Source organism: Lontra canadensis, unplaced genomic scaffold, assembly GCF_010015895.1.
Source record: "Lontra canadensis isolate GAN:19392208 unplaced genomic scaffold, GSC_riverotter_1.0 scaffold53, whole genome shotgun sequence".
NCBI lineage: Eukaryota > Metazoa > Chordata > Mammalia > Carnivora > Mustelidae > Lontra > Lontra canadensis.
The window spans coordinates 2317917-2340250 of NW_022631047.1; the positions used below are offsets into that span (position 1 = coordinate 2317917).

The following is a 22334-nucleotide window of genomic DNA, read 5'->3' on the forward strand; positions in this document are numbered from 1 at the left end:
TAGGGAAATTCCATCTTCCAAATGGTTTTTCCAAATCCCCAAATGGCAAAACCCATCAGAGAAAGAAATATTAAAAAAAAAAAAAAAAAAAGACCGTATTTCTTTGTTTTGTTTTGTTTTTCCTGTATAAAAAAGATCCCAATATCAAGATAGGAAGGGGAGAACAAGGGACATACCCCTTGGTGTATGAAAGTAAGGGGAGAGGAGAAGGATAAGCCTCAAAAGGCAGGGAAGGAGGGGAATGTCATTAAGGCAGCCAAATATTCAGTAAAAAGTGGGAAGAGTTGTTTCCATAGCCTCAGAGATGAAGGCCAAGATGGCCTTACTCAACTGGGGAGCTCTCCACTCAAGTGTTCAAAGGAAGGGAAATGACAGCTTCTCTTCTCACAGTCCTGTTGCAGCCACTCCACTGCTCACTCTGGGTTACCTTCTGGCTTTTGTAGGTAAGAGTGCTGCAGGGCTCGGAAGGCAGAGATTCGCTTGTGTGGGTTAAAAGTCAGCATCTCCTGAGAAGGGGAGGCAAAGATCAAAGACCATGAAGACAAAAAAAAAAGATAAAACAGACTTGCTCACTCCCAACAATACCCAGGATAGGCTGTTTTCTACATCCCTCTTTGTGGATGGCGTATTCACAGCAACCGTAAAAACTAGCCCATGAACCAACCAAGTCTTAGTTACCGTGACGATCTGGGTCCCTTTTATACTGCTTCATTCCCACCCCAACCTCACCCTGTGCCCAGGCCCAGTACCAGCAGCAGCTGTGCTCCAGACTCCTCCATCTCAGGTACCACTGACTGCACCGGACGGGGCCCTCTGGGGGAAAAGGCTCCTCGGGGTAGAGACACATCTCGGGGCCAGTCGTCCTCTGGAGGCAGCCCGATCAGGCTATAGGTAACAGGAGAGCTCTGGTCAAGAGGGTCCTTCTCCAGCCCACAACTCCAGAGGCAGAGCCAATTGCCACCCAGGGCTCAGCAGAAAAAAGATTCAGAATGGAAAGTTTTCCCCATGCTGGTCACTTACTCAAAGATTTTGCCTAACTGGTCAGCTTCAGAGTTTCCACAGAAGAGAGGCCTAAAGTAAGAGAAACACAGGTAGCAGTCATTCTCAAAGGTACGGTAGTAGAGTCATTATTGCTAGTGGCTCAAAACCGAGGGTACGCACAGGAGAGGGATGTGAAGTTCCTAGTCCAGGACATTTCAGAGTTTCTGGTTAGGAACAAAATGGTCAGTGATACTTAAATGTAAGAATAGGCAGGGAATGGATGTGGTTTATGATTACGAGATTTAGGAAACTCAAGAGAATTCAGGATACTTGGGTCCCATACTTGCGACGAAACATCTCTGCGAAGATACAGCCAACGCTCCACATGTCCACGGGTGTTGCATATGTAGACTGCAGAAGAACTTCTGGAGCACGGTACCAGAGTGTAACAACCTTACAGGAATCGGAAAAGTACATGAGGACCCTATGGGTTACGATGAACCACAACGGCTTGACTAAAATCACAAAGTCCATGACTTCTCAACTGCTATGGTCAACCACTCTTCTACCCCCATCTTTTTACTGACCACAGGTGTAAGTGCCATCTGGTAGCTGTAGATTCTGGCCAGGCCAAAGTCAGCCAGCTTCACTGTCCCACCACTGGTCACCAGAATGTTCTCTGGCTTCAGGTCTCGGTGAACAATGCAGTTGGCATGAAGGAAATCTAGGCCTCTTAGAAACTGGCGCATGAGATCCTGGTTTGGAAGGGGAAGGAACAGAGGAACTAGAATCTAGGCACCATACCTGAAATCAAAACAGGTTCTACTACAAAGGTCTCAATGTACCTTCTATGTCTACCCACCCTACTCACCTTGATGGTGTCCACTGGCAAGCCTGGGGGGGGTGCCTTATCCAGATACGTCCTCAGGTCTTGGTCCACGTGCTCAAACACCAGGGTCACTTTGGTCTCCCGGTCAGTTCGGGCGGTGGCACAGACATCCATCAGCCTGGCCAGAATAAATGGTCACTCACTTACTTGATCAATCCTTTTGGACCCCCTATTTTCTCAGGATCCCCACTTCTCTCCTCCCCACCAAAAGTTGTCTTTTCCCCTTTACTACCCACTTCTAACCCTCCACCATCTCACCGGACAACGTTGGGATGCTCAAAAGCTTCCAGCCGCCTCAGTAAGGCCACCTCACGAACTGTGCTGATGGGAAGGCCCCCTCCAGCACCTCCTCCATTAGGGACTCTCACGCTCTTGAGGGCCACGAAGTGGCCACTGTGGGGATCACGGGCCTTGTATACCGTTCCATAGGCACCAACACCAATCTCAGCCACTGGCTCATATCGAGGAGTAGCCATTCTCTGAACAGAGAAGACCCTACAATCACAAAGACCCCTGCCACCGAAAATCCCTTCCAGAGTTCAGATGGTATGAACCTACAGCAATAAAGTGACTCCCACAAAAGACATCACAAAGACACCCCACCACCATCTCGTCCCTTCTCCAATCTTCCATGAGGCTAGCCCCTCAGGCAACACAATGACAACACAACCCCTCCAGCCACGTAAAACCCTAAAATAAAAAATTCCTTTTCCTTTGGGACGGACCATCGCGCCCCGCACAGGGTTCCATCTCACACGACACACCCCCCGCATCGAAGACCCGACATCCAGGCCCCAAAATGACACCTCCATATGACCACAAAGGCACAAATTACACGCTGCCCCACTTCCCGCCGTTGAGCGACCCTTCCATAACTTGTCCGCGTAGGCAGCCGTGGAGAGCGAAAACGGTCTCCATTCCTGGGAAGGGGATATACTTACCTCACTCCGTGCCGGGAGCTGCGGGGGCGGCCCGTTATCGGGGCCGCGGAGCCAGATCCTGCAGCGCCATACACTCGAGCTCCGGACAGGACAGCAGGACACTACGGGCCCGACCATAGACACAGGCCGCAAGCTAGAGCGGCCCCCTTACCCCCACCCTCACCATGTGACCAGCTGCCAGAGAGGCGCGCGGAAACTGGCGGGGCGGGGCGAAAGCCGGACGTTCGGGGCACGTGACAAGCCACTCATGCGCAGAGGGGTACCCAGGAGAGGCTATGACCGGGAAGGGGGCGGGGAGGGGAAGGGGGCGGAGTGGGGAGATGGCAGCCACGTGATCTGTTGCTACCACACGTGACCCCTTGACTTAGCTCTGAGGAGCCGAGGTGTGGTTACGCGGCGGCGCACGTGACTGACTGCCAGACCCTGGCGGGGTTGGGGGGCGGGCGGCGGAGGAGACGAGAGAGGGTGGAGTCCAATGCGGTGCCATGGCAACCTGGGCCACCCAGATTCCCAACTCAGGGCTGCAGGCAGAGCCTGAGCGCTGCTACAGCCTCACTACATACTACACGTCTCTCATTCTCTATATGCTGGTCAGGGATCGGGAGGATGGGACGGGGAGCCAGAGGTGGTGCTGTCGCCTCTGTGCTTCACTGCCGTGGGAAAACATTCTCATTTGTGTCTTTGTTTCATTCATTCACTCATTCAACAAATTTTTACTGAATGCTTGCTTCCTGTGTGCATGCGGGTGTTTTTTTTTTTTTTTTTTTTTTTTTTGGTGTCTCAGTTACTAGCCCTTTAAAGTAATGATGAGGCTGTCTGTAAAGATGTAGCCAACAGTGTGTGTGGTCGTATAAGAGAGTAGACAATACCCATTTGAGGGCAAAACTAGGATTAAAGGATTGATGGAGGGTAGATTAATGCAGTAATCCAACAGGAAGAGAGTCAAGGTAATGCCCTCCCCTCTTCTAACTTCCACCCCTTCCTGGTAGTGTTAAAATAACGCTTTCTGGCAGAGAAGGTATCAATGAGCAAGAGACAGGAATATTTAGCCTTTCAGGTTCTTTCCAACACTAAGATGCTATGATATATGTGTATCTGTACATGTGTATATATGTGTATTTTACACATTATATATAGATGGATAGATACGGGAGTGAGCATGTGCAAGAAAGTTACTTCCACCACCACCTCAGACCCTGGCATTGCATGAGAATCATTTGTGCTCTTCTACAAACCCTGTCTGGGGTCGTTCTGCTTCTCTCTTTTCCCCATTGCAAGCTTTCTTAGCCCTTGCTCCTGCCCAGAACACAGACTTTTCTAAATAGCTTCTGTTCACAGACACTTAGGTAGACAACAGAGAGGTTTCTCTGACTTTCTTTGTCTTACTGGTTACTGGTTCCAGCTTCCTTTCTGATCTCCTAACACTTTATGGGAATGAGAATAAGGAAGAAAGGGATCAGTATCTCATTTGCAAGAAATTGTCTAAAATCTGAAACCATTTTATAGCTCTATTTACCACTCTTTCCACCTTTTAAAAAATATTTTATTTATTTGAGAGAGAGAGATCAATGGGGGAGGGGCAGAGGGAGAAGCATAGTCCTTGGGAGCAGGGAGCCTGGCACAGGACTCTATCCCAGGACTCTGGGATCATGACCCCAACCAAAGGCAGACATTTTACTGACTGAGCTACCCAGGTTCCGCTGGCCACTTCTTCCATCTTAACTTCTATTCTCCCTAACCATCTAGTGGAGGATATAACAGCTCAGGCTTGAGATGACTATAAACCACGCTCCAGGGCAAAATGGAATACAGGTCAGTACAGATTCCCCCTTCTTTGCATTCTGATAGTTGTAGCTCTGGGCCTTTGCAGGCAAGCGCAGCTGGGACACTGGAAAGAAAAACCTCAAGGTCTAAACTGGCTAAGGGGCTTCTGACCTGAGGTGAATGTTTTATTGGCTCTTTTACTGGGACTGGTTGGTTTATAAACCTTGTGGCAGGCAAAGTGAGTTTCTCAAACTTCTTTCCTACACCAGCAAAGTCTACTTCAGCTTCACTTTCCACACCTTACTGTCTTTAGAATAAAAGTCATCCTCTATGTTGCCTTAGGTTCTAGCCCCCTTTGTGATTCATTCATCCATCCACCCAATACATTTGAATACTTCATTAAAGCATTACTCTCCTTAATCACTTTTATTGAGGAGACTTAGTTTGGCAGTCTGTCCCTGGTTCCATACCCTCCCTTCTCCTGTTAATTACTCTTTTACTAATTAATTTTTTTCCAGTGCATTTGACCCAAAGGGCTCCTCTGGAATCCCTTTTCCCTCAGCCTTGGAGAGAAAGGATATCAGTGTAAGGCAGAAATAATGTGATGAGGGGGAAGAACTGGTTCTTAGGGTCAAGACCTCTGTAAAAGCAAAACCAAAGAGCTGCTTGCGTGTAGGTGTGTGTGTGGAATTCACTTCAGTGTAGGGTGGTGGGGCAGGAGAGTACCAGGAAAGACACTCTCATCCCTTAAGCACTCTTGTTTCCCTTGCTCACTCACCTCCCTCACACATTATTACAATTACACTCTTCTGTTTTCATACAATCCAATTGCATCCCTTACACACTCATCTATTTTGCGCCATCGGTCTTCTGTTTAAAAGTGTTTATTACTTGAGTCCATCTCTTGCTCACCTTCCTCACACCTCAGACACTTGCATAGCTCTTTCTTTGCACACTCCCATCTTGCACAAGCTTCTCCCTCCCTGATGCACCTGTCTTCGACCACTCACCTTCCATCCTCAGCCGCTCCCATCCCTCCCCCGACCCCCATTAACACACCTATTCTTTACCCGTGTGCACACCCCCCCTTGGCCACTCCCCTCCCTCCACCCTCCCCCCGGGCTCGCACACTCGCCCCCGCCTCTGGGGACACCTGCTCGTGCGGGGCAGGGCGGGGATGCGCAGCCGCGGCCACTTCTCCTCTCCCGCTCCCCGCCCCGCCCCTCCCTCCATCCCTCACCGGCTCCCCGGCTCCCGCCCCGCCCGCCCCGCCCGCCCGCCCGCCCGCCGCTCCGGGGGGGTCTCCGCCGCCGCCGCCGCCGGAAGGAGCCGCCATTTGCCACCGCCGAGCGCACGGGCCGAGCCGAGTCGGAGCCGGGAACCGGAGCGGGACTGGAGCTAGCAGGACCGCGATGGGGGGCGGCCCCGCCGCAGGAGGACTGGGGCGCTTAACCCCGGGGGCCCGGCCCGCTCCAGACCCGGACCCGTGGGGCGCGGCACCTTGAGCCCCCCTCCCCGCCCCCTGCCCCGACCATGGCTGCCCGCCCCGCCGCCCCCGGGCCACCAGCCCTCTCGGCCCCGCAAGCCCCGGAACCCCGGCTGTGGCAGCCGTGAACGGCGTTCTCAGGCCTCGAAGACCCCAGCCGGGCTCGGCCCTCCAGCGCGCGCCCCCTTCCCGGCCCTGTCCTCTCCCTTCCCCCCGCCGCCCAAGAGCCCCCCTTGCACGCCGCCTCCCGCCCCCCGGCGCCCGGACGATGCTCAAGTCTCGGCTCCGCATGTTCCTGAACGAGCTGAAGCTGCTGGTGCTGACGGGCGGGGGGCGGCCCCGGGCCGAGCCGCAGCCCCGGGGGGGGCGGGGGAGGCGGCTGCGGCTGGGCGCCCTTCGCCGGCTGCTCGACCCGGGACGGCGACGGCGACGAAGAGGAGTACTACGGGTCGGAGCCGCGGGCCCGGGGCCTGGCCGGCGACAAGGAGCCGCGGGCTGGACCCCCGCCGCCGCCCGCGCCGCCGCCGCCGCCCCCGGGAGCGCTGGACGCCCTGTCCCTCAGCAGCAGCCTGGACAGCGGGCTCCGAACCCCCCAGTGCCGAATCTGCTTCCAGGGCCCGGAGCAGGTCAGGCCTGGGTACCCGGCTGGGCGGGGAGGGGTGGGGGCGCGCACCTGGGGCGCTCAGGACGACCAGGAACAGGGGGCGGGGCTTGAGGAGGCTGGGCGGGACCCAGGACCCAGAGTGGGTACCCAGTGCGTCTGGGGTTGGGGGGTGTTGGCTGGAGAGTCGAGGAGCGCACGTTTGGGGTGGAGGGGGTCGGGTTCCCAGGGAAAGGGTGGGGCTTTCTCCTGGAGGGCTCAAAATCCCTCTCACCCACCAACGTGGAGAGCCTTTTTGCCCAACTTCTCTCACCCCGGGGTCCCTGTAGGCTGAGGGGCCTATTCACTCTGAGGTGGGCAGAGTGCTTCTGTTCCCTCTTTGAAGGGAGGGGCCCTCCTGACGCTCTTGCCTTATTCTCCATGGGGCACTTGGTATTTCTCTCCATGGGGCACTTTTCTTCACTTCCCATACCGTAACTTTCCATCTCATTCCAAAGAGTACTCTTTGTTTAAATGTTACGGACAAAGTTGTCCCGGGATAGTGCTGGGAGTGTACCTACCTCACGAGAAATATTCCTTGATTAAAGGGGGAAACCCTCCGTTCCCACACCCGGAACCCCCCCCCCCCTTTTTTGATACTTGGAAACTGAGGACAATAACCCATCCCAGTCTGCACCACATGTGTGAAATACTTTACAGCGATGGGAAGGAGGAGGAAGGCATGGCTCAGAAGCTCTGACCCTCCCGTGCCTTCAGATCCTAAGGAGTAGCTTTCCATTTGGGAAGCCTTAAAGAGCACCCTCCCCAAATTTGAGGAGAGGAGGAGACCCAGTCACTCCCCGACCCCATTTCTTTTTATCCTTCCTCTGTTTGGTCAGGGAAGTTTACCTTGAGCTCTGAGTTGTTTCTTTTTTGCTGTGGTCTTAGCCTCTTGCCCTGTTTTGGGTGAAAGGCTTGAGGTTTTTTAAAACGTTGGAGAATGACGCCTGGAGAGATTTCCCTCTCTTGGAGTGGACAGGAGTGGGGTGGTGACAGCTGACGAGGACCCTCCTCACTCTTCCTCCAGGGGGAGCTCCTGAGCCCCTGCCGCTGCGACGGCTCAGTGCGCTGCACACACCAGCCCTGCCTCATCCGCTGGATCAGTGAGAGGGGCTCCTGGAGCTGTGAGCTCTGCTACTTCAAGTACCAGGTCCTGGCGATCAGCACCAAGAACCCACTGCAGGTGAGGTGCAGGAGAGAACTTCCAGACGGGGGCAAGGGCCTTTCAGTAGTCAGAATCAGGGACTCTCCAGGGAGCCTATTTATCCGTTTCATCTTTCCCATACCCACCCTTACCACAATCTCCTGTCTGCCTGTAAATCCTCCCTTCCTTCATTTATTCACATTTATTGAGTGCCACCTGTATTCCAGGCACTGTTCTAGGCACTGAGACAGGAAAAAAAAAAAAAGCAGCAGAAGAAGATGGGGATGATGATAGCAAACCTGTAATGTTTTCTATGTGTTACACTCTTGGTGTATAGTATTATCTTCATAATAATCCTGTTAGTTATGTGCCATTATTATCTACATTTTAAAGATGAGGACATTGATGCTCAAAGAGATTTGAAAGCTTGCCCAAAGTTACTCAGCCAGTAAGTGATGGAGTTAGAATTTGGAATTCAGACCTAGATGGTCTGGGTTCAGAGCACTTGCCTGATCCTGCCTTTCTAAAATAAGATGGGAAATGGTCTCAAACAAAGGGAAAAGTGCTCCGTACTAGGCCTGATCAGGTCAGAGGAGACGGATTGCCAATCCTGCCTGAAGGGGTGTCAGGAAGGCTCTGCAGCATCTTCCTCTTTAGGGCCACTTATCACCTGGCCCTCCTTCTCTTTCTGTGACTTTTTGGAGCCCTTTCTCCCACACAGTGGCAGGCCATCTCCCTGACGGTCATCGAGAAGGTCCAGATTGCAGCCATAGTTCTGGGCTCTCTCTTCCTCGTTGCCAGCATCTCCTGGCTCATCTGGTCCTCACTCAGCCCTTCAGCCAAGTGGCAACGGCAGGATCTGCTCTTTCAGATCTGCTACGGCATGTATGGCTTCATGGATGTCGTCTGCATAGGTGAGGGCACCTCTCTCCCCCTTGCCTGCTCAGTGTTTTCCTTCAACTCACATACTTGACTCTCCCTGCCCATTCCTTCAGCTCCACAGCCACATTTTCTACCATTGGGAGCCTTGAGGGCTATCTTGGTGCCCCTCCCTTCCCTGCTTCTTCAGGCCTTTTACAGACCCCATCTCCTCACTCTGGAGAAATACTTGCTTCAGTACCTCTAGCCTAGGTCTGGGCAGCAGGTGACCCTGGATTTCTTATCCTTTTTGCTCAGGCCTCATCGTCCACGAAGGCTCCTCTGTCTACCGCATCTTCAAGCGCTGGCAGGCAGTGAACCAGCAGTGGAAGGTCCTGAATTACGACAAGACCAAGGACATAGGAGGAGATGCAGGGGGAGGGACGGCAGGGAAGCCGGGCCCCAGGACCTCACGGACGGGCCCCCCCTCTGGGGCTACCAGCCGCCCCCCGGCTGCCCAGCGCATGCGGACGCTCTTGCCTCAGCGCTGTGGTTACACAATCCTGCACCTCCTTGGACAGCTACGGCCACCAGATGCCCGTTCCAGTTCCCATTCTGGCCGAGAGGTTGTCATGAGAGTCACCACGGTCTGAAAATGAACTCCAGGAGCAGGGATCTTGAGTCGATGCATTGGCCAGAGATGAGCTGTCATGGCTGCTGGAGGTACCTCCTGGACAAGGTGTTTAGGGCACACTGCCCCCACCACTGAGGATCTCTGGGGGCAACCTCAAGCTGGAGACATTGTCTGGCCTGTGCTACCCACTGGGTAGAGACACCTGGATGACATTCTAGCCCCCACTGATAGCTCCTCACATTCATCCTGGGGCAGCCAGTGGGCAGGTGGGGAGAGCATTTTTTCTTCCCTAGAGAACCGTCCTTACCTCAGCTCCTAGGGCCTCTAGCCCCCCAGCTCCACCATGGTGACTTGGTGAAGGGGGACCAATGCCAGAAGAAAGGGGTTGTAGACCCCCTATTCCCCACCCTATGGCCACAGGGCAGCTGGCAATAAGACTAGTATACATTGACCTCCCGTTCCCTGCATGAGGGCGGGGGGGGGGGGGACCTCGCCCTGCTCCACCCCCCCATTGCATGGGGGGAGGGCATAAAGAATCATTTATATGCACGTGGAGACTCCTTTCTCATCTGGGGCCTTTCTGGAGGGTTGGGAGGTGTGGGGAGGTTTCTCTGCAGAGGTTGCAAATCCTAAATGCAGCAGTGGGTTCTGAGTTGGAGGTGTAACTCCCACTTGCTGGCGAATAATTCAGTGGCTGCTAGGTGGCAGTGCTCAGAGGTGTCTAAGGGGTGGACCTGCCACCTGCAAGTTGTATGATTTAGGAAAAAAAAATCTCTCCGCCGTGGCTTTCCTGTCTACCTCATAGGGTTGGAATGAGGATAAATGAGGGACAGGTTGAAAGCCATTGCAAAGAAAATTAGTGATGGCGTAAAAAGATTTCTAGACTAGTTGGTTGTCCATTTGTTTCAAATAGTAGCTGGTTAACAAATTCCAGAATGTGTTTTTCACCTGGAGTTTCACAGAGCCTTGGAAATTTGTGTTGAGTGTCATAATACAAATGGAAACATGGTGGGGGGGATAGAAACTGCAAATATGAAGGATGGCGGTTATTTGCAAAAAAAAAATAAGAGCTCCCGCAGCACCCTAAACACTGGGAGCTGGGGAAGGATGGAGCTATCCTTCTTCCTCTGGGGATCTTGTGGGTCCTATCAGTCCTTCCAAGATAATGTGTTCCACCCAGAGAAGTGGTGTGAAATGAATTTGGACTTACTTGGAGTGAGACAGAATGTCCCAATGTTATGGATCTCCAGCCTTGGCTTAAGCTTCTTCTATGGCAGTTCAGGGTCACAGGTCTGACCGTGTGCCCCAGCTAGTGGTATTCACTGGAAGGTGTTGTGCTTGGAGGCAGCAGTGTAGAGGGCTGTTGTTATAGAGAAAGGGTTTGGGAAGGACTGGTTAAAATGTGGGTCAGCCTGAGGCCCGCTTCCTTTCTCCTGAGGCCTTGGGGCTGTGTATTATATGAATTATGGTGTCTTTTAAGTGGACTATTCATCAGCAATTAAAATAATTACTTCATATATTGTTAAGTCAGATCCAGATGCCTTTCCTATTATTGGTCCTTTTCTCAGGAAGGTTCTGTTCTGCCTCCTCCCTGGGGATGTTTTGGGGGAAATGCTTCTCTACTAAAGGTCGCATACCCTAGCCTTGGAAATGGTCTTCCCCGTCCCTCCCTAAAAGGGTATTGGCTGCTGTCCATGGTGCTGGCACCCAGACTTACCTGGGAATGTTCTCATTGAAACTAGACTCAGGTTTGAGTCACCTGGAAGTATTGAGGTGTATCACTTCTAACCTCTGAGGAGATCAGAAAGAGGGGACAGAGGCCAAGTGCCCCATTTTTTTTCTCGTGGGATATTATTTCTGTAGAGAGACAACCTTCCATATTCTCCACCTGGGAAGACAGAAGTGCCAGACTTTCCTGATTTGCTGTTCACAAAATAGCTGGTGGAGGTCAGAAAGGAGAGGGCAAATCAGAGTGACTGCTAGTACCTGTCCTGGCAAATATGATCGGTAGGTATGCCACAGGTGGGGTTTCTTGTGCCAGGCCCAGACTGTCCCTCATGATGGCCCTCCATGGAAGCTTAGATGTACTGAAGAACACACAAACACAAACACACCCTCTCCAATTCCACTCTGTGTCCTAAAACTGGGCCAAGTGAGATAGTATGTTTCCCTCCCTTTCAGTACCATCGGAGGTCTTGCTTGGTATGGGGGTTGGGACCAGCAATAAGTATGGTCCCTTCTCCTTCCTTTTTTCCAACCTAAAGAGATTCTTGTCATGAAGGGGTGATGGGAACTGCTATCCTCCTCAAGTAAATCAGTCATACTTGCCCAATGAGGAATGTGGGTGTACAGAATTCTCATCACTGATTCCAGGGGGAAAGAGTGTGAGAGGAAATTGGGCTTATTCTCCCTCAAAGTTCGGATCTGCTAAAAGTCAGGGCACTCAGGTTCAACTTAAGCTTTTAGTCATAGGGGAGTGGGGGTGGACAGAGAATACAGTAGAAGAGTCGAGAGGTGGGGCAGTGAAGGCACAAAAACCTTGGTCTCTGCATAAGGCCTCGGGTAAGCTGTGCCCCTCTGTAGATCTTACAAAGATAGATGTCCTCAGAAGGCCCAGTGGCAACCAGTGTCTGTAGTCAGGGAGCCCTGTCTAGGGCAGGGGGCCAAGCTGGTGGAGGAGGAAGAGGAGGAAGTGTCTCCATCTCCATCCAGCTAATTGGAATGGAGAGGAGCAGGAGGCAGGGGGGCAAGTCCTGACATGGGGAGGGTAATCTAGGCTAGAGAGGGGCGGCAGGGAGTGTGCTGAGAGATTTATTTGTATGGAAGATGAGTTAATCTGTATACACTGCAAGGGGAGAACTGTGCCCAGCCTCTGGGGTGGCCAGAGAATGCTGACTCAGGGAAACAGAGGATCCTTCTGCCCTACCTGCTTCTGCCTCAGTGCCCCAGGGCTTCTGGATGCCTCCACACTCAGCTTTCATCCTGTCTGTCTAGCTTCACTTCTGTGCATGTATCCCTGTCTTTCTCTGAAGGAAATTACCTCAGAGCAACTTTTCCAGAGAGGGCAGATACCCTTTGGTCCTAGCAGTCCAGGTTCCAGAAGTACTTCCATCAGAGTCAATTGCCTCTGGCCATCTCTGCAAATCCCTAGCTCCCCAACCCATTTCTACAGGCTAACCCTTGGCATTACTTTTCACCACCACCCCCTTAATCTCTTACAGGGAGCCAGACTCTGGCTCTTCCCAGTACAGACAGAAACGTGTTGGGTTTGTGAGGCGAACCACTCTCCCAGGTGTCTAGACCTCCCATTGTTATGGAGGTCACTCCCAGGACAAGAGAAATCAAAGCAGGGGATTTGGGTGAGGGTCTTGCCTCCTGGACTTGTAGGAAGTAGAAATGGAAGAGAAGTAAGTCAAAAACAAGGATGGAACATTTGATTCTTTTATTTCAAAACTATGAATATTAAAAAATACCAATATATAAAAGGAAGGCTTAGGCAGGTATAGGCCCAAAGGTGTCTCTGCCCAGGAACTAAGTGGTGAGACAAGCCAACCTCTAATGGTGACCAGAGAGTCAAGGAGAGTTTTAAAAACATAAACCAGGTGAGGGCTGACTCACCTTGCTAGAGACAAGATGAGGAAAAAGGAGCTGCTTACCCCTTCTGCCACATGGTCCAGATTCAGTCTGAGAACCTGTATGGCACCACCCAATCAGGGGATATAAAGACGGAATAAGGTCTCATTCTTCCTCTCAAAGAGCTCACATGCAAGAAGAAAAGACCAACCAGGTGCAGACCAGATGCATAACTGAGCTCATGTGGTGGTAAGTGCTTACCCAGCAGCTCCTGAACACTGTGGAAGCCCAAAAAGGCAGTGGTGGAATCCCTCCTCAGGCCACCCAACACTATGAGTTCAGATCTGAGCTGGCCTTTGAAGGATGCGTATGATTGAGACCAGGAGAAAAGCTGAGTAGGCAGAGGGATTCTGGTTTTCTCAGGACCCGAAGGGTAATGCCAAGGCATATTTCACACCTTGGTCAGGGCTGCTTCAAGCAGTTTGCTAGGGTCCTTCCAACCAGTCTAGTCAAATAAACAGGTCTCAGGGGGAATCCATATCTCTTGGTCTTGTGGCTAATAAATCCCTACAATGAGAGAAAGGGTGATGGTGATAGCCTCCTTCCACAGGACTATCTATCTACAAACTGCAGGTTGATGCTTCTCTCAGGTACTAGGACAGTCCGGGTCATGGGTCGGATTGGGGCAGCACCTGGCTCAGGCTTCACCTCAAAGTGGGTCAAGATCTGGAAAGGGAAGAAGAAGGCTCTCACTTTGGGAGGGGTCTATAATGGTGGGTTTGATTGGTAAAGGGTATTATTAGTGTTAGGTTGGTCAATTCTGAAATGACACCCGTGGTCAGTAAGGAATTTCTTAAGGGATTATGGCAGGGCAAAAAAATAGTCCAAATATCCTTGCTTACTCTAGACTTAAAGCAGAATTGCTAAATTTCAGAGGATTAGGCTTACCAAGTCATACATTTTGCTATGCTTGTCAGAAGACCTCATAGCTTTAGAGGGTCAGGGTCTCTCATGTCTGGGGAAGGTATGTCCAGATCACTCACCTGAGCCAAAGCCATCTGCAGCTCCAGCTCTGCCAGGCGTCTCCCCATGCAGCTGCGCTTGCCGAAGCCAAAGGGAAGAGAGGCAAATGGGTGGGGGGCTGGACCTTCCCCCAGCCATCGAGCTGGACGAAAAGAATTTGGTTCTGGAAACTGGGTAGGGTCCCTTGAAGTGGCATAATGACACAATGTGACCAGCGTCTGATGGAGAAGGAACATAAACTTGTCAGTTTGGGCCCACAGAAGCAGGGAGGGACATGGAAAAGAGGATATATGGATTGGAGAAAAGGCAGGCACTGGTTGGTGATGGGGTAAGTTTTCTGGGGCTACTTTTGGAATGATTGCTCCACAGCCCCAGTACATTCCAGAGAGAGGCATTCAGGCCAAAGGGAAGGTGAAGGGCTTATATGGAGTGTTTGAAAACAAGATGGGGCCTATGATTGTGAGGGATGGCTTAACAAAAGGGGCCCATAGCCTCTACTCACATTTTTGGGGATAATATAGTCACCCACGCGAATGTCTTTGTCTGGGACACGGGAATTTCCAGGTACCACAGGGTAAAGTCTGGATTGCAGAACAAGAGGGAAATAGCAAGGTGACGCTGGGGGCTGTAGCCTTCCTCTTGACTCCAAGCCCTCGAAGTCCAAAGCCATTCTTGGTCAGGAGTATGCATTTTCCTTGCACTTCCTCCCCACTCCCATTCACCATCTCCTTCCCCAGCCCTTCCCAACATTTTCTTTAGCTTCTTCTCTCCTGTCCCCTCACCTGAGCACTTCCTTGACTACTGCCTTCAGCAGGGGCAGCTGGGATAGAGCAGTAGCTGAGGGGTGGGAATTGGAGCCAGGGCCCAGGGCCGCTGTGATCTCAGAGTGGAGAGCTGTCTGGACTTCCGGGTGCCGGGAGAGTTCATACAGAGCCCAGGAGAGTGTGTTGGATACCTGGGGGCAAAGTTGAGAATCTCAGAGGTGTTGAGAGTAGACAGCCAGTAAAGAGGGCAGAATATGAGGCCGTCTGGAGTTCAGGAAATGTTAAGCCAAGCTGGCCGAAAGGGTCACAGTGGATCCCCTGCAGCAGCAAAGTGGCCCCTGAAACTGGAAAGGCTAAGCTCTGGAAGTGGGGCTCCCAACATGGAAAAGAGCCTCACTGTGTCCACTCCAGCCAGCAGCAGCTCCGTCACATTGCCCAGGATGGATGGAGCAGGCAATTCTTCCCGGAACAGGAAGTAGGTCAGGTGTGTCCCAGATCCCAAGTCCTCCTCAGGCTTTCCCTTGCTCCTTAAGGCTACCTCAGCCTCCCGCCTCTCCACGTGCTGCTGGGCTGTGTGGGGGAGAAGGTACAGGGTTGCCTCACCATCCATAAACAGCTTTATGTTCCCCTATCCCCACTTCATTTCCGGGCCTTACCAAATGCAAACATCTGGTCCCAGTCTCGGCAGAGGCGGTCCCAGGGTCCGGGGACGAGGCGGTGAAGCCAGCTGGGCATCGCCAGGGTCAGTAGCGTGGACACAAACACCGATCCCACCGCGCGGATGAAGGTCTCTGTGTCCGGAGGCACTTCGGCCTCCAGGCAGCCCAGGCGGGAACCCAGGAGCACCGCCGCTATGCCTGGGCGGGAGGGGGCGCTGTCAGGGCACCCGGAGACCAGGCGGGAGCCTCCCACGCTTGCCCCTGTCTTGGGACTCACCTTCTAGTCCAAACTTGTAAAACTCTCCAGCCACGTCCCGAACCAGGGTGGGCGGCCCAGCACCGCGTCCCCGTTGGTGCCGCAGTCGCCGCACAAGGTCATGGACCACGTCGTCCAGGGTCCCGGCATATCGGGAGGCCGCCTGAGGCCGGAGGAGCAGCGGGGCCAGGAGGCTACGGAGCTTCTGCCATTCTTCGCCTTCCCTGCGGGTGTGCAGAGAGGGGGCGCATCAGGGCGGATGGGGGTGTGTGGAGGCGGCCGACCCGGCTGGCTGCGGTGAAGATGGAGCGTATTCGGCTGGGGTGCCCAGGAAAAGGATTGCAGCTGCTCCCTTGGGGTACAAAACCCTGCTCCTGCCTGCGCCTGCTTTCCGTCCCCCTTCCTCGTTACTCATTTCCTGGCCGGGGGGCAGGGAGGGCTGCGTTCCTGGGTAACTTGAGTCACGGAATCTTACATTCCTTATAGGTCCTGGTACCTTCGCTCCTTCAACAGATTTCCAGGATTCCGGACTCCAAAGACAAGGAGATGGGTGGGGGACCAAGGCAGGGTTCTACCTGAGCCTGAGCGAAACAGGCTGAGGTGGGAAGCACAATGTGCCAGACGGTTGGGGGGGGGAAAGGCCAGTCTCCTTCCACACCCCGAGACAGACTGTTCCCAGACCAGCTACAGGAGAGGGACGCAGCAGCCGGGCGTTGGGGCTTTTGGGCCAGGGAATACTCACGCGGTGAGCAGCCCGCAACCCCGCTGCTGGCGGCGACGGTGCTCTGCCCAGGGTGAGAAGCTGCAGCGCTCCGGCTGGGGCCCCTCCTGTCGCAAGAGCTGCTCGACGAGGGCAGGGGCCGCCACGTACACAGTGCGCACGGTCCCGAAGCTGGCCAACCACACGGGCCCGAAGCGCGAAACGCCCTGCACCTGGGAGAACGGGCATGGAGGACACTGGAGACCCCAGCCGGGGCCCTCCAGCTTGGACCATGTCAACGTCAAGGGTGTTGGCTGGGTTTTGCAAGAGGGAGCTTGTTTCTTCACTGGCTCCCAGCTAGTATATGGCCGTGATGCTGCAAACCCTTCCTCCTTTTCTTTCCCCCACTTCCCATCCCTAGGAAGTTTGAGTGTGATGGGCAAAACAGAGGGACTCTGCACAAAGCAGATATTCAGGACTTCTCTTAGGTCACCCGGCCTGAGCCCAGGCGAAGAAATCCTTGAAGGCTCCTCACGTGGACTATCTCAGAACGAGCCCGTAGTAACTGAAGAGAGCCTGTAGCTTTAAGTCCGACGCGCGGGGAAGGTACTGTGCATTTCCACCTCCCCCGCACTTGTTCTAGACCAACCTGGCCCCCACTTCAGTACCTCAAGAAGGCGCTTTTTGAGCGCACTCTTCTGCTGGCTGTGGGGATGGACCCCGCGCAGGTCCAACCACCGCCTGCAGTCCCAACTTTTCTAATTCATGGGCATCTGTTGTCACTGGCCCTCCTCCTACTCTGTGTACTAGTCTGTCTTTTCTGGTGTTGTCAAAGCCCGTTTCCCCAGCATTCCATTCCCATGAACGTCCACCTCTACCTGCAGCTCGTGTAGGCGTGACAGACCCCCCTTGCAGAAGAGTTCAGCAAGGAAGACTGGCATGGAGGGGCCTGGAATGTCCGCCAAGCTCCGGGGCGCTGAGTCGGAGCCTCGGGAACCCAGTGAGGTGCCCAGCTTGGGAGCACAGTGGACGCGCTGGAACACTCTGGAGGCCAGCTTGAGGGTCTGGGTCATGGTCTGGTTCAGGGAACCCACGAAGGAGAGGACTTCTCCCAGGCATCTTGCTTGCTTTCCTGAGCCCCTATTTAACCTTTGGGTGAGATAGTGGCAACGCCCCCTCTTCAAGCTCCTCAGCCAATCCCCTCCTAAGTGGTTGAGCTGAAGATTAGCACCCAGGCACAGTAGGCGGGGCTGGGGTTATCTTGCAGCTCTCTTGGGTCTCTTGTTGCTATGACCCTCTTGGGAAGGGAGGTCTGCCTTGGTTCCCCCTTTCTGGGCTGGTGCCCTGGTCCAGTTGCTTAAAGATATCTTCCTGGTAAAGTCTCTTTGGTGAGGTTTAGGATACTGAGGTACAGAGTCAGTCTCTAGTATTCTCACTTCCCCAGGGAGCCAGGCCCTCTTGGGACCATTGTCAGGAATTCCCCATCCTTCAGCCTTTGGGAAGGGAGGAGGCACAGCTGTAGCTGTCTCCATATTCTTGGTGTATGGGGCTGTGCCTTCTCTGTAGCTAAGCAGAACTTGCTGGCACTCCCACAGCTTTCCCACCTCCTGTACCTGACACTGGGCAGATGGTGGGTAGGTTAATGGGTTAAAATGGCTCCAGGAGCCTTCATCTTTGCTCCTTGGGAAGGAATTGGTCTTTTAGGTCAACAAACACTGTCTTTCCAGCCATGGGAACCTAGGGCTTCAGGAGCAGAAACAAAGGAACCTTTTACAAATTAGAAAAGTTGAGAGATTTCTCTGGGCTCCTTGATGGAATAAGGGCTATGTGAGTGCTCTAATCTCCAGCTGACTCAGTCCTCTTTGAGAGGAGGGGGATTTCTAGTCAGCGGTCCGTTTTTCAGCCTCCGCTTTTAGCCTCAGAATCCTGCACACTTTAGTTTTCTGCTCCTCACTCCTCCACCCTGCTGCCACTGGGCTCTGTGCCAGTCAGCTAGCTCTGAAGTTCTGGAATCGAAGGTCAACATGAAAAAGGAGAGGGTCTCCACCACCCTGACCCAGGACTCTCCAGAGACAGCAACAATAAAGACAGCAGATTCCTCAGGTCAAGTTTCAGGCAGGGAGGGGATTGGGGGGTGGGGATGGGAGAAGGCATGTGATACATGCTCTAGCCTTTCCCGAGAAATAGCAGCATGGGCAGGGGCACACACACACACGTTATCCCCAGGACTGCAAAGTAGACACAAGTAGACAGGCAATTTGAGTCTAGCAAGCTGTTTAGATGGATAGTGGAGAACTGCATTCCTCACTTTCGCTGAGAAGGAGAGATCCCAGAAGAAGGGAGTGCTAAGGAAAAGCAAGACCCCACACCCTTCCAAACATCCCTTCTGGTCCAAGGTCTTTTGACCTTCCCAGTTAGCTTCTTTTGCTTTCTGTTGGTGGTAGACAGGCAAGAAGATGAGAGGTCAGTTGTGAATCTCAGGCTTCTGGCTTGGGAAGTTCTCCCAACTTCTTTGAAAAACTGTCCCCTCTTGGCCCTGGCAGGCTCAGCTAGGAAGGTCCTGTGGTCAAGCTAAGGCAAGGTAGGCTGTCAGTGGCCAAGAGGGTGGGACTGGGGGGTCACTGGCTGGAGGGTGGGATCCTGTATTCTTCGGAAGATGGCTGGGAAATTCTTGCCTCCGTTGCGTAAGACTTTCTTTCCTTCCTCAGTTGAGGTGCCCAGATGTCCCACAATGGGGTCTTCACTCTGGGAAAAAGAAGGATTCCATAAGTCCTTGCCCACCTTTCAGACGGCCCCTGGCCCTGAGACTCTCATCCCATCCTCCCGGCACTGAGCTGGGTTCAAAGAATACAGACCACTTTGGAAAAGGCCTGCATTGTCACAACTCCCCTCAGGGCCCCCACCTACCAGTTCCTCCAGGGGCACGCGCTCAAACAGGGGGTGCCTTTCAAAGTGGGCGCACATCCAGTCATGTAGCTCCAGCACATCAGTTATGGTATATACGAGCCCCTGCAGAGGCAAAAATCACCCGAGATGGGGGGGCTGCATGCAGCTGAGCAGGGCGATGATGGGAGTGGTGGCCTGAGTCCTAAATGCTTCATTTATTAATTAAGTGGAATTCTTAGTGGAAGGTCTCTGAATAGGCCACTCACCCCTCCCTCCCTCGCACTCCCAACTCACCCCGACTCTAAGCACGTAGGCATATTCTGCCAGCAGTGTGGGACTGATGATTCGCCACTTGTGCTTCGTCCGCTTGAAATGTGGGTCAGGGAAGAGGAAGAACATCTTTGTCAGCTGTGAGACAGACAGGCATTGACAGGGTTGAGAGCCTGGCTTCAGTGCCATACCTGCCTACCAGCCTTACCCACCGGAGCCCCTCCCCACCTGGCCCTTGCGGAAGAAGTTAGGAAGGTGTTTCATGGCATTGCTACGGAGACAGGCGATGTTCTGGAAGCCACCTCCAGGAGCTGCTCGAAGGGCCCGAATCCGGTCTTGTACATAGTCTGAGACTTTCACCCGGATCTCCAGACCCAGAATCAGTGTGTCCGGGAACAACGGTGACAGTTCCACTGGACACAGAAATAGGAATGGAATCGTCAACCTCATACTTATAGGAAGTACAAAGGGGTCAAGAAAAGAAAGGAACTGCCAATCTGCAACTGCCAAAATCACGAATGGCAAGTGTGGTTGGAGAGATACGTACGTGGCTGGTTCTACGTTGGAGAAGAGGGTTAAGGTTAGGGTTAGGCTTAGATCCAAAGACTATTACCCAGACTGGAAGTGGGAGGGTCTGGGAATACATGTATATTCGCAAGTGCTTCCGAGTTTTCGGTGTTTTCACACATTGTCTCAGTTAATCCTCCTAACATTCTGTGGTAAATTGAGAAGATGAGGATACTGCGGTCAGAAATGCCCAAGGTCACAGAGCTAAGAAAAGGCAGAACTTGAACTTGAAACAAGCTCTTCTGCCCCCAAGTACCATGTTTTTCCTCTCTCTGTCATACTGTTACCTCTGTGGGAAGATCTAAAAATAGAGAAGTGGCCTGGCATGCAGGGCTGGGACAATACAGACAATACAGGAGGAACTTGAAAACACAAGAGTAGAGCAGAAACGATGAGTTTTGGTGAAGGATGGGGGAGGAGAGGGAGAGTGGTGGAATCCCTCAGAAAGACAGTTCAGGATCACTGGCTACAGTGATTAATCTCTGACGCTTGTGCTGACCAGCTCACTGACCCGGCACCTTGCAGGGGAAATGGCTCAAGGAGGGACTGAGGCCAGGGGTGGGGCCAGACAGGACAACCCAAGTTCTAAGAGGCATTTGAGTCAACACCCTCCCTTCTCCAGGACAAAGGCCACAGACCCAGAGTACGGGGAAAGCAGAGGTTCTCCACACTGATGTCACAGCACTGGTGTCTGGTCCGAAGGGGAAAGGCCAACTGTGGCCCCCACCAAACCTGCTGAGGTAGCAGAACCTAGACATTGCCTCTCCATGCCCTAGAGAAAAGGCCAGAGTGTTACCTAACAGGCCACCATAGCCACAGCCTATGTCTGCAAACTCCACTTGGGCCTGGGCTCTCTTTTCTTTCTTATCCTTTGGGTCATCGTGGCTCTTATTTTGAGTCAGTGGAGTGAAGAACTCTGGGTATAGCTCGGACCAGTCCATCTCTTCAGGCTTCACAGGGCTATTGGAGAGAAGACACGAGGGACATGAGAAGGTTGGTCAAGCCATTGCAGAAGTAGTACTACATGTGTGTGGGCAGATGGATAAGGGTGGGAGGTAAATGGGAAGAGCTATTCTCAAAAATTCTGTAACAGTGGGCTCTGTGGTCTCTAGCAGACACAATGGAAACCACCCTTAAACCCCAGTGTGAATCATAGGCCCATCATGAGGCTCATGATTGCTGACCTGCCCATCTCCACTTCTAGGAGTTGATGTGACTCTGGTCAGGCAGCTCTCCTTCCTGGGTCCCAAGTTCCCTTCCCCCAGAGATTGGCTGCCCAAGGCACTGGGACCTTACTTACTCTGTTTATGTGCTCTATGGGAAGAGGATGGATTAAGGTGTGGGTGGGATGTGTGTTTATGTTTGTCTTTTTATTAAATCCCATAAACGAAACCGAAAGGTGGAAACTACGTTCCGCCTACAACACTCCAGTCTAAGTTACTCTCTTTCCAGACTTACACCACAATTGAGACTCGGGGCAGATCGCCACGCCCCCTCCCAGCCCTCCAACTCCGCCCTCTCCTAAATCTCCCGATCCACCTCTAACGCTGACGTCACCCAGCCAAGCCTCCTGGTCCCTCTGTGACCCTGCCGACCGTCCCAGAACAGCTCTTCCGAATTGCTGCGGGATGCTGCAAACATTCCGCCCTCCTTTGCCTCCCCCTGCTCCCTCCCCCCTGCCCTGCTCACTCACTAACGCAGCGTGTGGTCAGCCATGGGGTTGGAGTGAGCACGTTGCCGATAGTAGCGCTTCTGGGGCTGCGGGGCCTCCGCTCCCGCCGCTTCCCCACTCTCAGCTCCCGCCATGATCCCCAGTCCGGGGTTTCACCACTGAACACACGTGGAGACCCAGGCTCGAGGCGCAGGATAATGACGCAATCAGGCACGTTGCAAGTCAACCCCGCCTCTTAAAGACCCAACAGTATACTCCGCCGACTTGCGCAGCGAGGGTGGGCGGCGGCGGGAGCGGTGGGCGTTCGCGGCGCGGGTCTCCAGCTGGACTGGCAAAGTCAGTCCTGGCACCCAACCCCTTTGGTTAGCCCGCTTCTGCGTGGTCTGGGTTACTTTCCTAGTTGCAGGCACCTGTGCATCCCGCAGGTGAGAGGAGTCCCAGGACTCCCCCCTTCCTACAGGAAAATCCTCACTCCTCTCCCCTCTCCCCGGGTCTCAGACCTGTCTGCCCCGTCTGCCCCGCGAAGTCCGACGTGAGCCCCGTCGGGTGTGCGCTGGGGACCGGAGCGGGAGGGGCAGCTTCTCATCCCATCTCCAGGAAGTCAAACTGGAGGGAGGAGGGCAAACT

General features: G+C 53.4%; 4 protein-coding genes across 11 annotated transcripts; 1 reads left to right on the forward strand and 3 right to left on the reverse strand.

Annotated features, from left to right (window-relative positions):
• Positions 1-93: 93 nt before the first annotated feature.
• CDK4 (cyclin dependent kinase 4) lies at positions 94-3025 on the reverse strand. 2 transcript variants are annotated; one of them, XM_032874601.1, is made up of 8 exons: positions 2812-3025; positions 2129-2365; positions 1853-1988; positions 1569-1736; positions 1325-1434; positions 1021-1071; positions 750-885; positions 94-506 (listed from the first exon to the last, which is right to left on the reverse strand). In XM_032874601.1, exons 2-8 carry the CDS (start codon positions 2344-2346, stop codon positions 414-416), a joined length of 912 nt encoding a protein of 303 aa, XP_032730492.1. In that variant the 5' UTR covers positions 2347-2365; positions 2812-3025; the 3' UTR covers positions 94-413. The 2 variants fall into 2 exon arrangements, with proteins under 2 accessions (XP_032730492.1, XP_032730493.1); XM_032874602.1 differs by having other exon boundaries at positions 2129-2263; positions 2812-3022.
• Positions 3026-5875: 2850 nt separating this feature from the next.
• MARCHF9 (membrane associated ring-CH-type finger 9) lies at positions 5876-10867 on the forward strand. Its single transcript, XM_032874604.1, is given in 5 exon segments — positions 5876-6431; positions 6433-6687; positions 7729-7884; positions 8567-8759; positions 9022-10867. Coding segments are annotated over 5 exon segments (1041 nt in total). The 5' UTR covers positions 5876-6329; the 3' UTR covers positions 9357-10867.
• A 1067-nt stretch (positions 10868-11934) lies between these two features.
• LOC116877716 (25-hydroxyvitamin D-1 alpha hydroxylase, mitochondrial) lies at positions 11935-18193 on the reverse strand. 4 transcript variants are annotated; one of them, XM_032874606.1, is made up of 10 exons: positions 17185-18191; positions 16355-16545; positions 15634-15836; positions 15354-15554; positions 15095-15267; positions 14716-14888; positions 14436-14514; positions 13954-14151; positions 13509-13636; positions 11935-11956 (listed from the first exon to the last, which is right to left on the reverse strand). In XM_032874606.1, exons 1-9 carry the CDS (start codon positions 17383-17385, stop codon positions 13523-13525), a joined length of 1533 nt encoding a protein of 510 aa, XP_032730497.1. In that variant the 5' UTR covers positions 17386-18191; the 3' UTR covers positions 11935-11956; positions 13509-13522. The 4 variants fall into 4 exon arrangements, with proteins under 4 accessions (XP_032730497.1, XP_032730496.1, XP_032730498.1 ...); XM_032874605.1 differs by lacking the exon at positions 11935-11956 and having other exon boundaries at positions 12990-13636; XM_032874607.1 differs by lacking the exon at positions 11935-11956 and having other exon boundaries at positions 12990-13636; positions 17191-18190.
• Positions 18194-18564: 371 nt separating this feature from the next.
• Positions 18565-22311, reverse strand: METTL1 (methyltransferase like 1). 4 transcript variants are annotated; one of them, XM_032874612.1, is made up of 6 exons: positions 22208-22311; positions 20832-20995; positions 19697-19881; positions 19493-19606; positions 19220-19321; positions 18565-19057 (listed from the first exon to the last, which is right to left on the reverse strand). In XM_032874612.1, exons 1-6 carry the CDS (start codon positions 22291-22293, stop codon positions 18902-18904), a joined length of 807 nt encoding a protein of 268 aa, XP_032730503.1. In that variant the 5' UTR covers positions 22294-22311; the 3' UTR covers positions 18565-18901. The 4 variants fall into 4 exon arrangements, with proteins under 4 accessions (XP_032730503.1, XP_032730502.1, XP_032730505.1 ...); XM_032874611.1 differs by lacking the exon at positions 22208-22311 and adding an exon at positions 21729-21941; XM_032874614.1 differs by lacking the exon at positions 22208-22311 and adding an exon at positions 21220-21433.
• Between the last annotated feature and the right edge of the window lie 23 nt (positions 22312-22334).

Bases quoted from the DNA above. Each gene is read 5' to 3' on its own strand.
- CDK4 (XM_032874601.1), bottom strand. From the start codon at position 2,346: ATGGCTACTCCTCGATATGAGCCAGTGGCTGAGATTGGTGTTGGTGCC. The intron at 1,435-1,568 runs GTCAGTAAAAAG...GATTCCTGTAAG, and splicing joins AGATGGCACTTACACCTGTG to GTTGTTACACTCTGGTACCG. The intron at 1,072-1,324 runs GTATGGGACCCA...CTCTTACTTTAG, and splicing joins GCAGAGATGTTTCGTCGCAA to GCCTCTCTTCTGTGGAAACT.
- LOC116877716 (XM_032874606.1), bottom strand. From the start codon at position 17,385: ATGACCCAGACCCTCAAGCTGGCCTCCAGAGTGTTCCAGCGCGTCCAC. The intron at 15,268-15,353 runs GTAAGGCCCGGA...TCCCCCACACAG, and splicing joins GGACCAGATGTTTGCATTTG to CCCAGCAGCACGTGGAGAGG. The intron at 13,637-13,953 runs GTGAGTGATCTG...TTCCCTTTCCAG, and splicing joins TGCAGATGGCTTTGGCTCAG to ATCTTGACCCACTTTGAGGT.
- METTL1 (XM_032874611.1), bottom strand. From the start codon at position 21,841: ATGGCGGGAGCTGAGAGTGGGGAAGCGGCGGGAGCGGAGGCCCCGCAG. The intron at 20,996-21,728 runs GTGAGTGAGCAG...TCTCTCCAATAG, and splicing joins GCTGACCACACGCTGCGTTA to CCCTGTGAAGCCTGAAGAGA. The intron at 19,882-20,831 runs GTAACACTCTGG...TTCTGTGTCCAG, and splicing joins TGGCTATGGTGGCCTGTTAG to TGGAACTGTCACCGTTGTTC.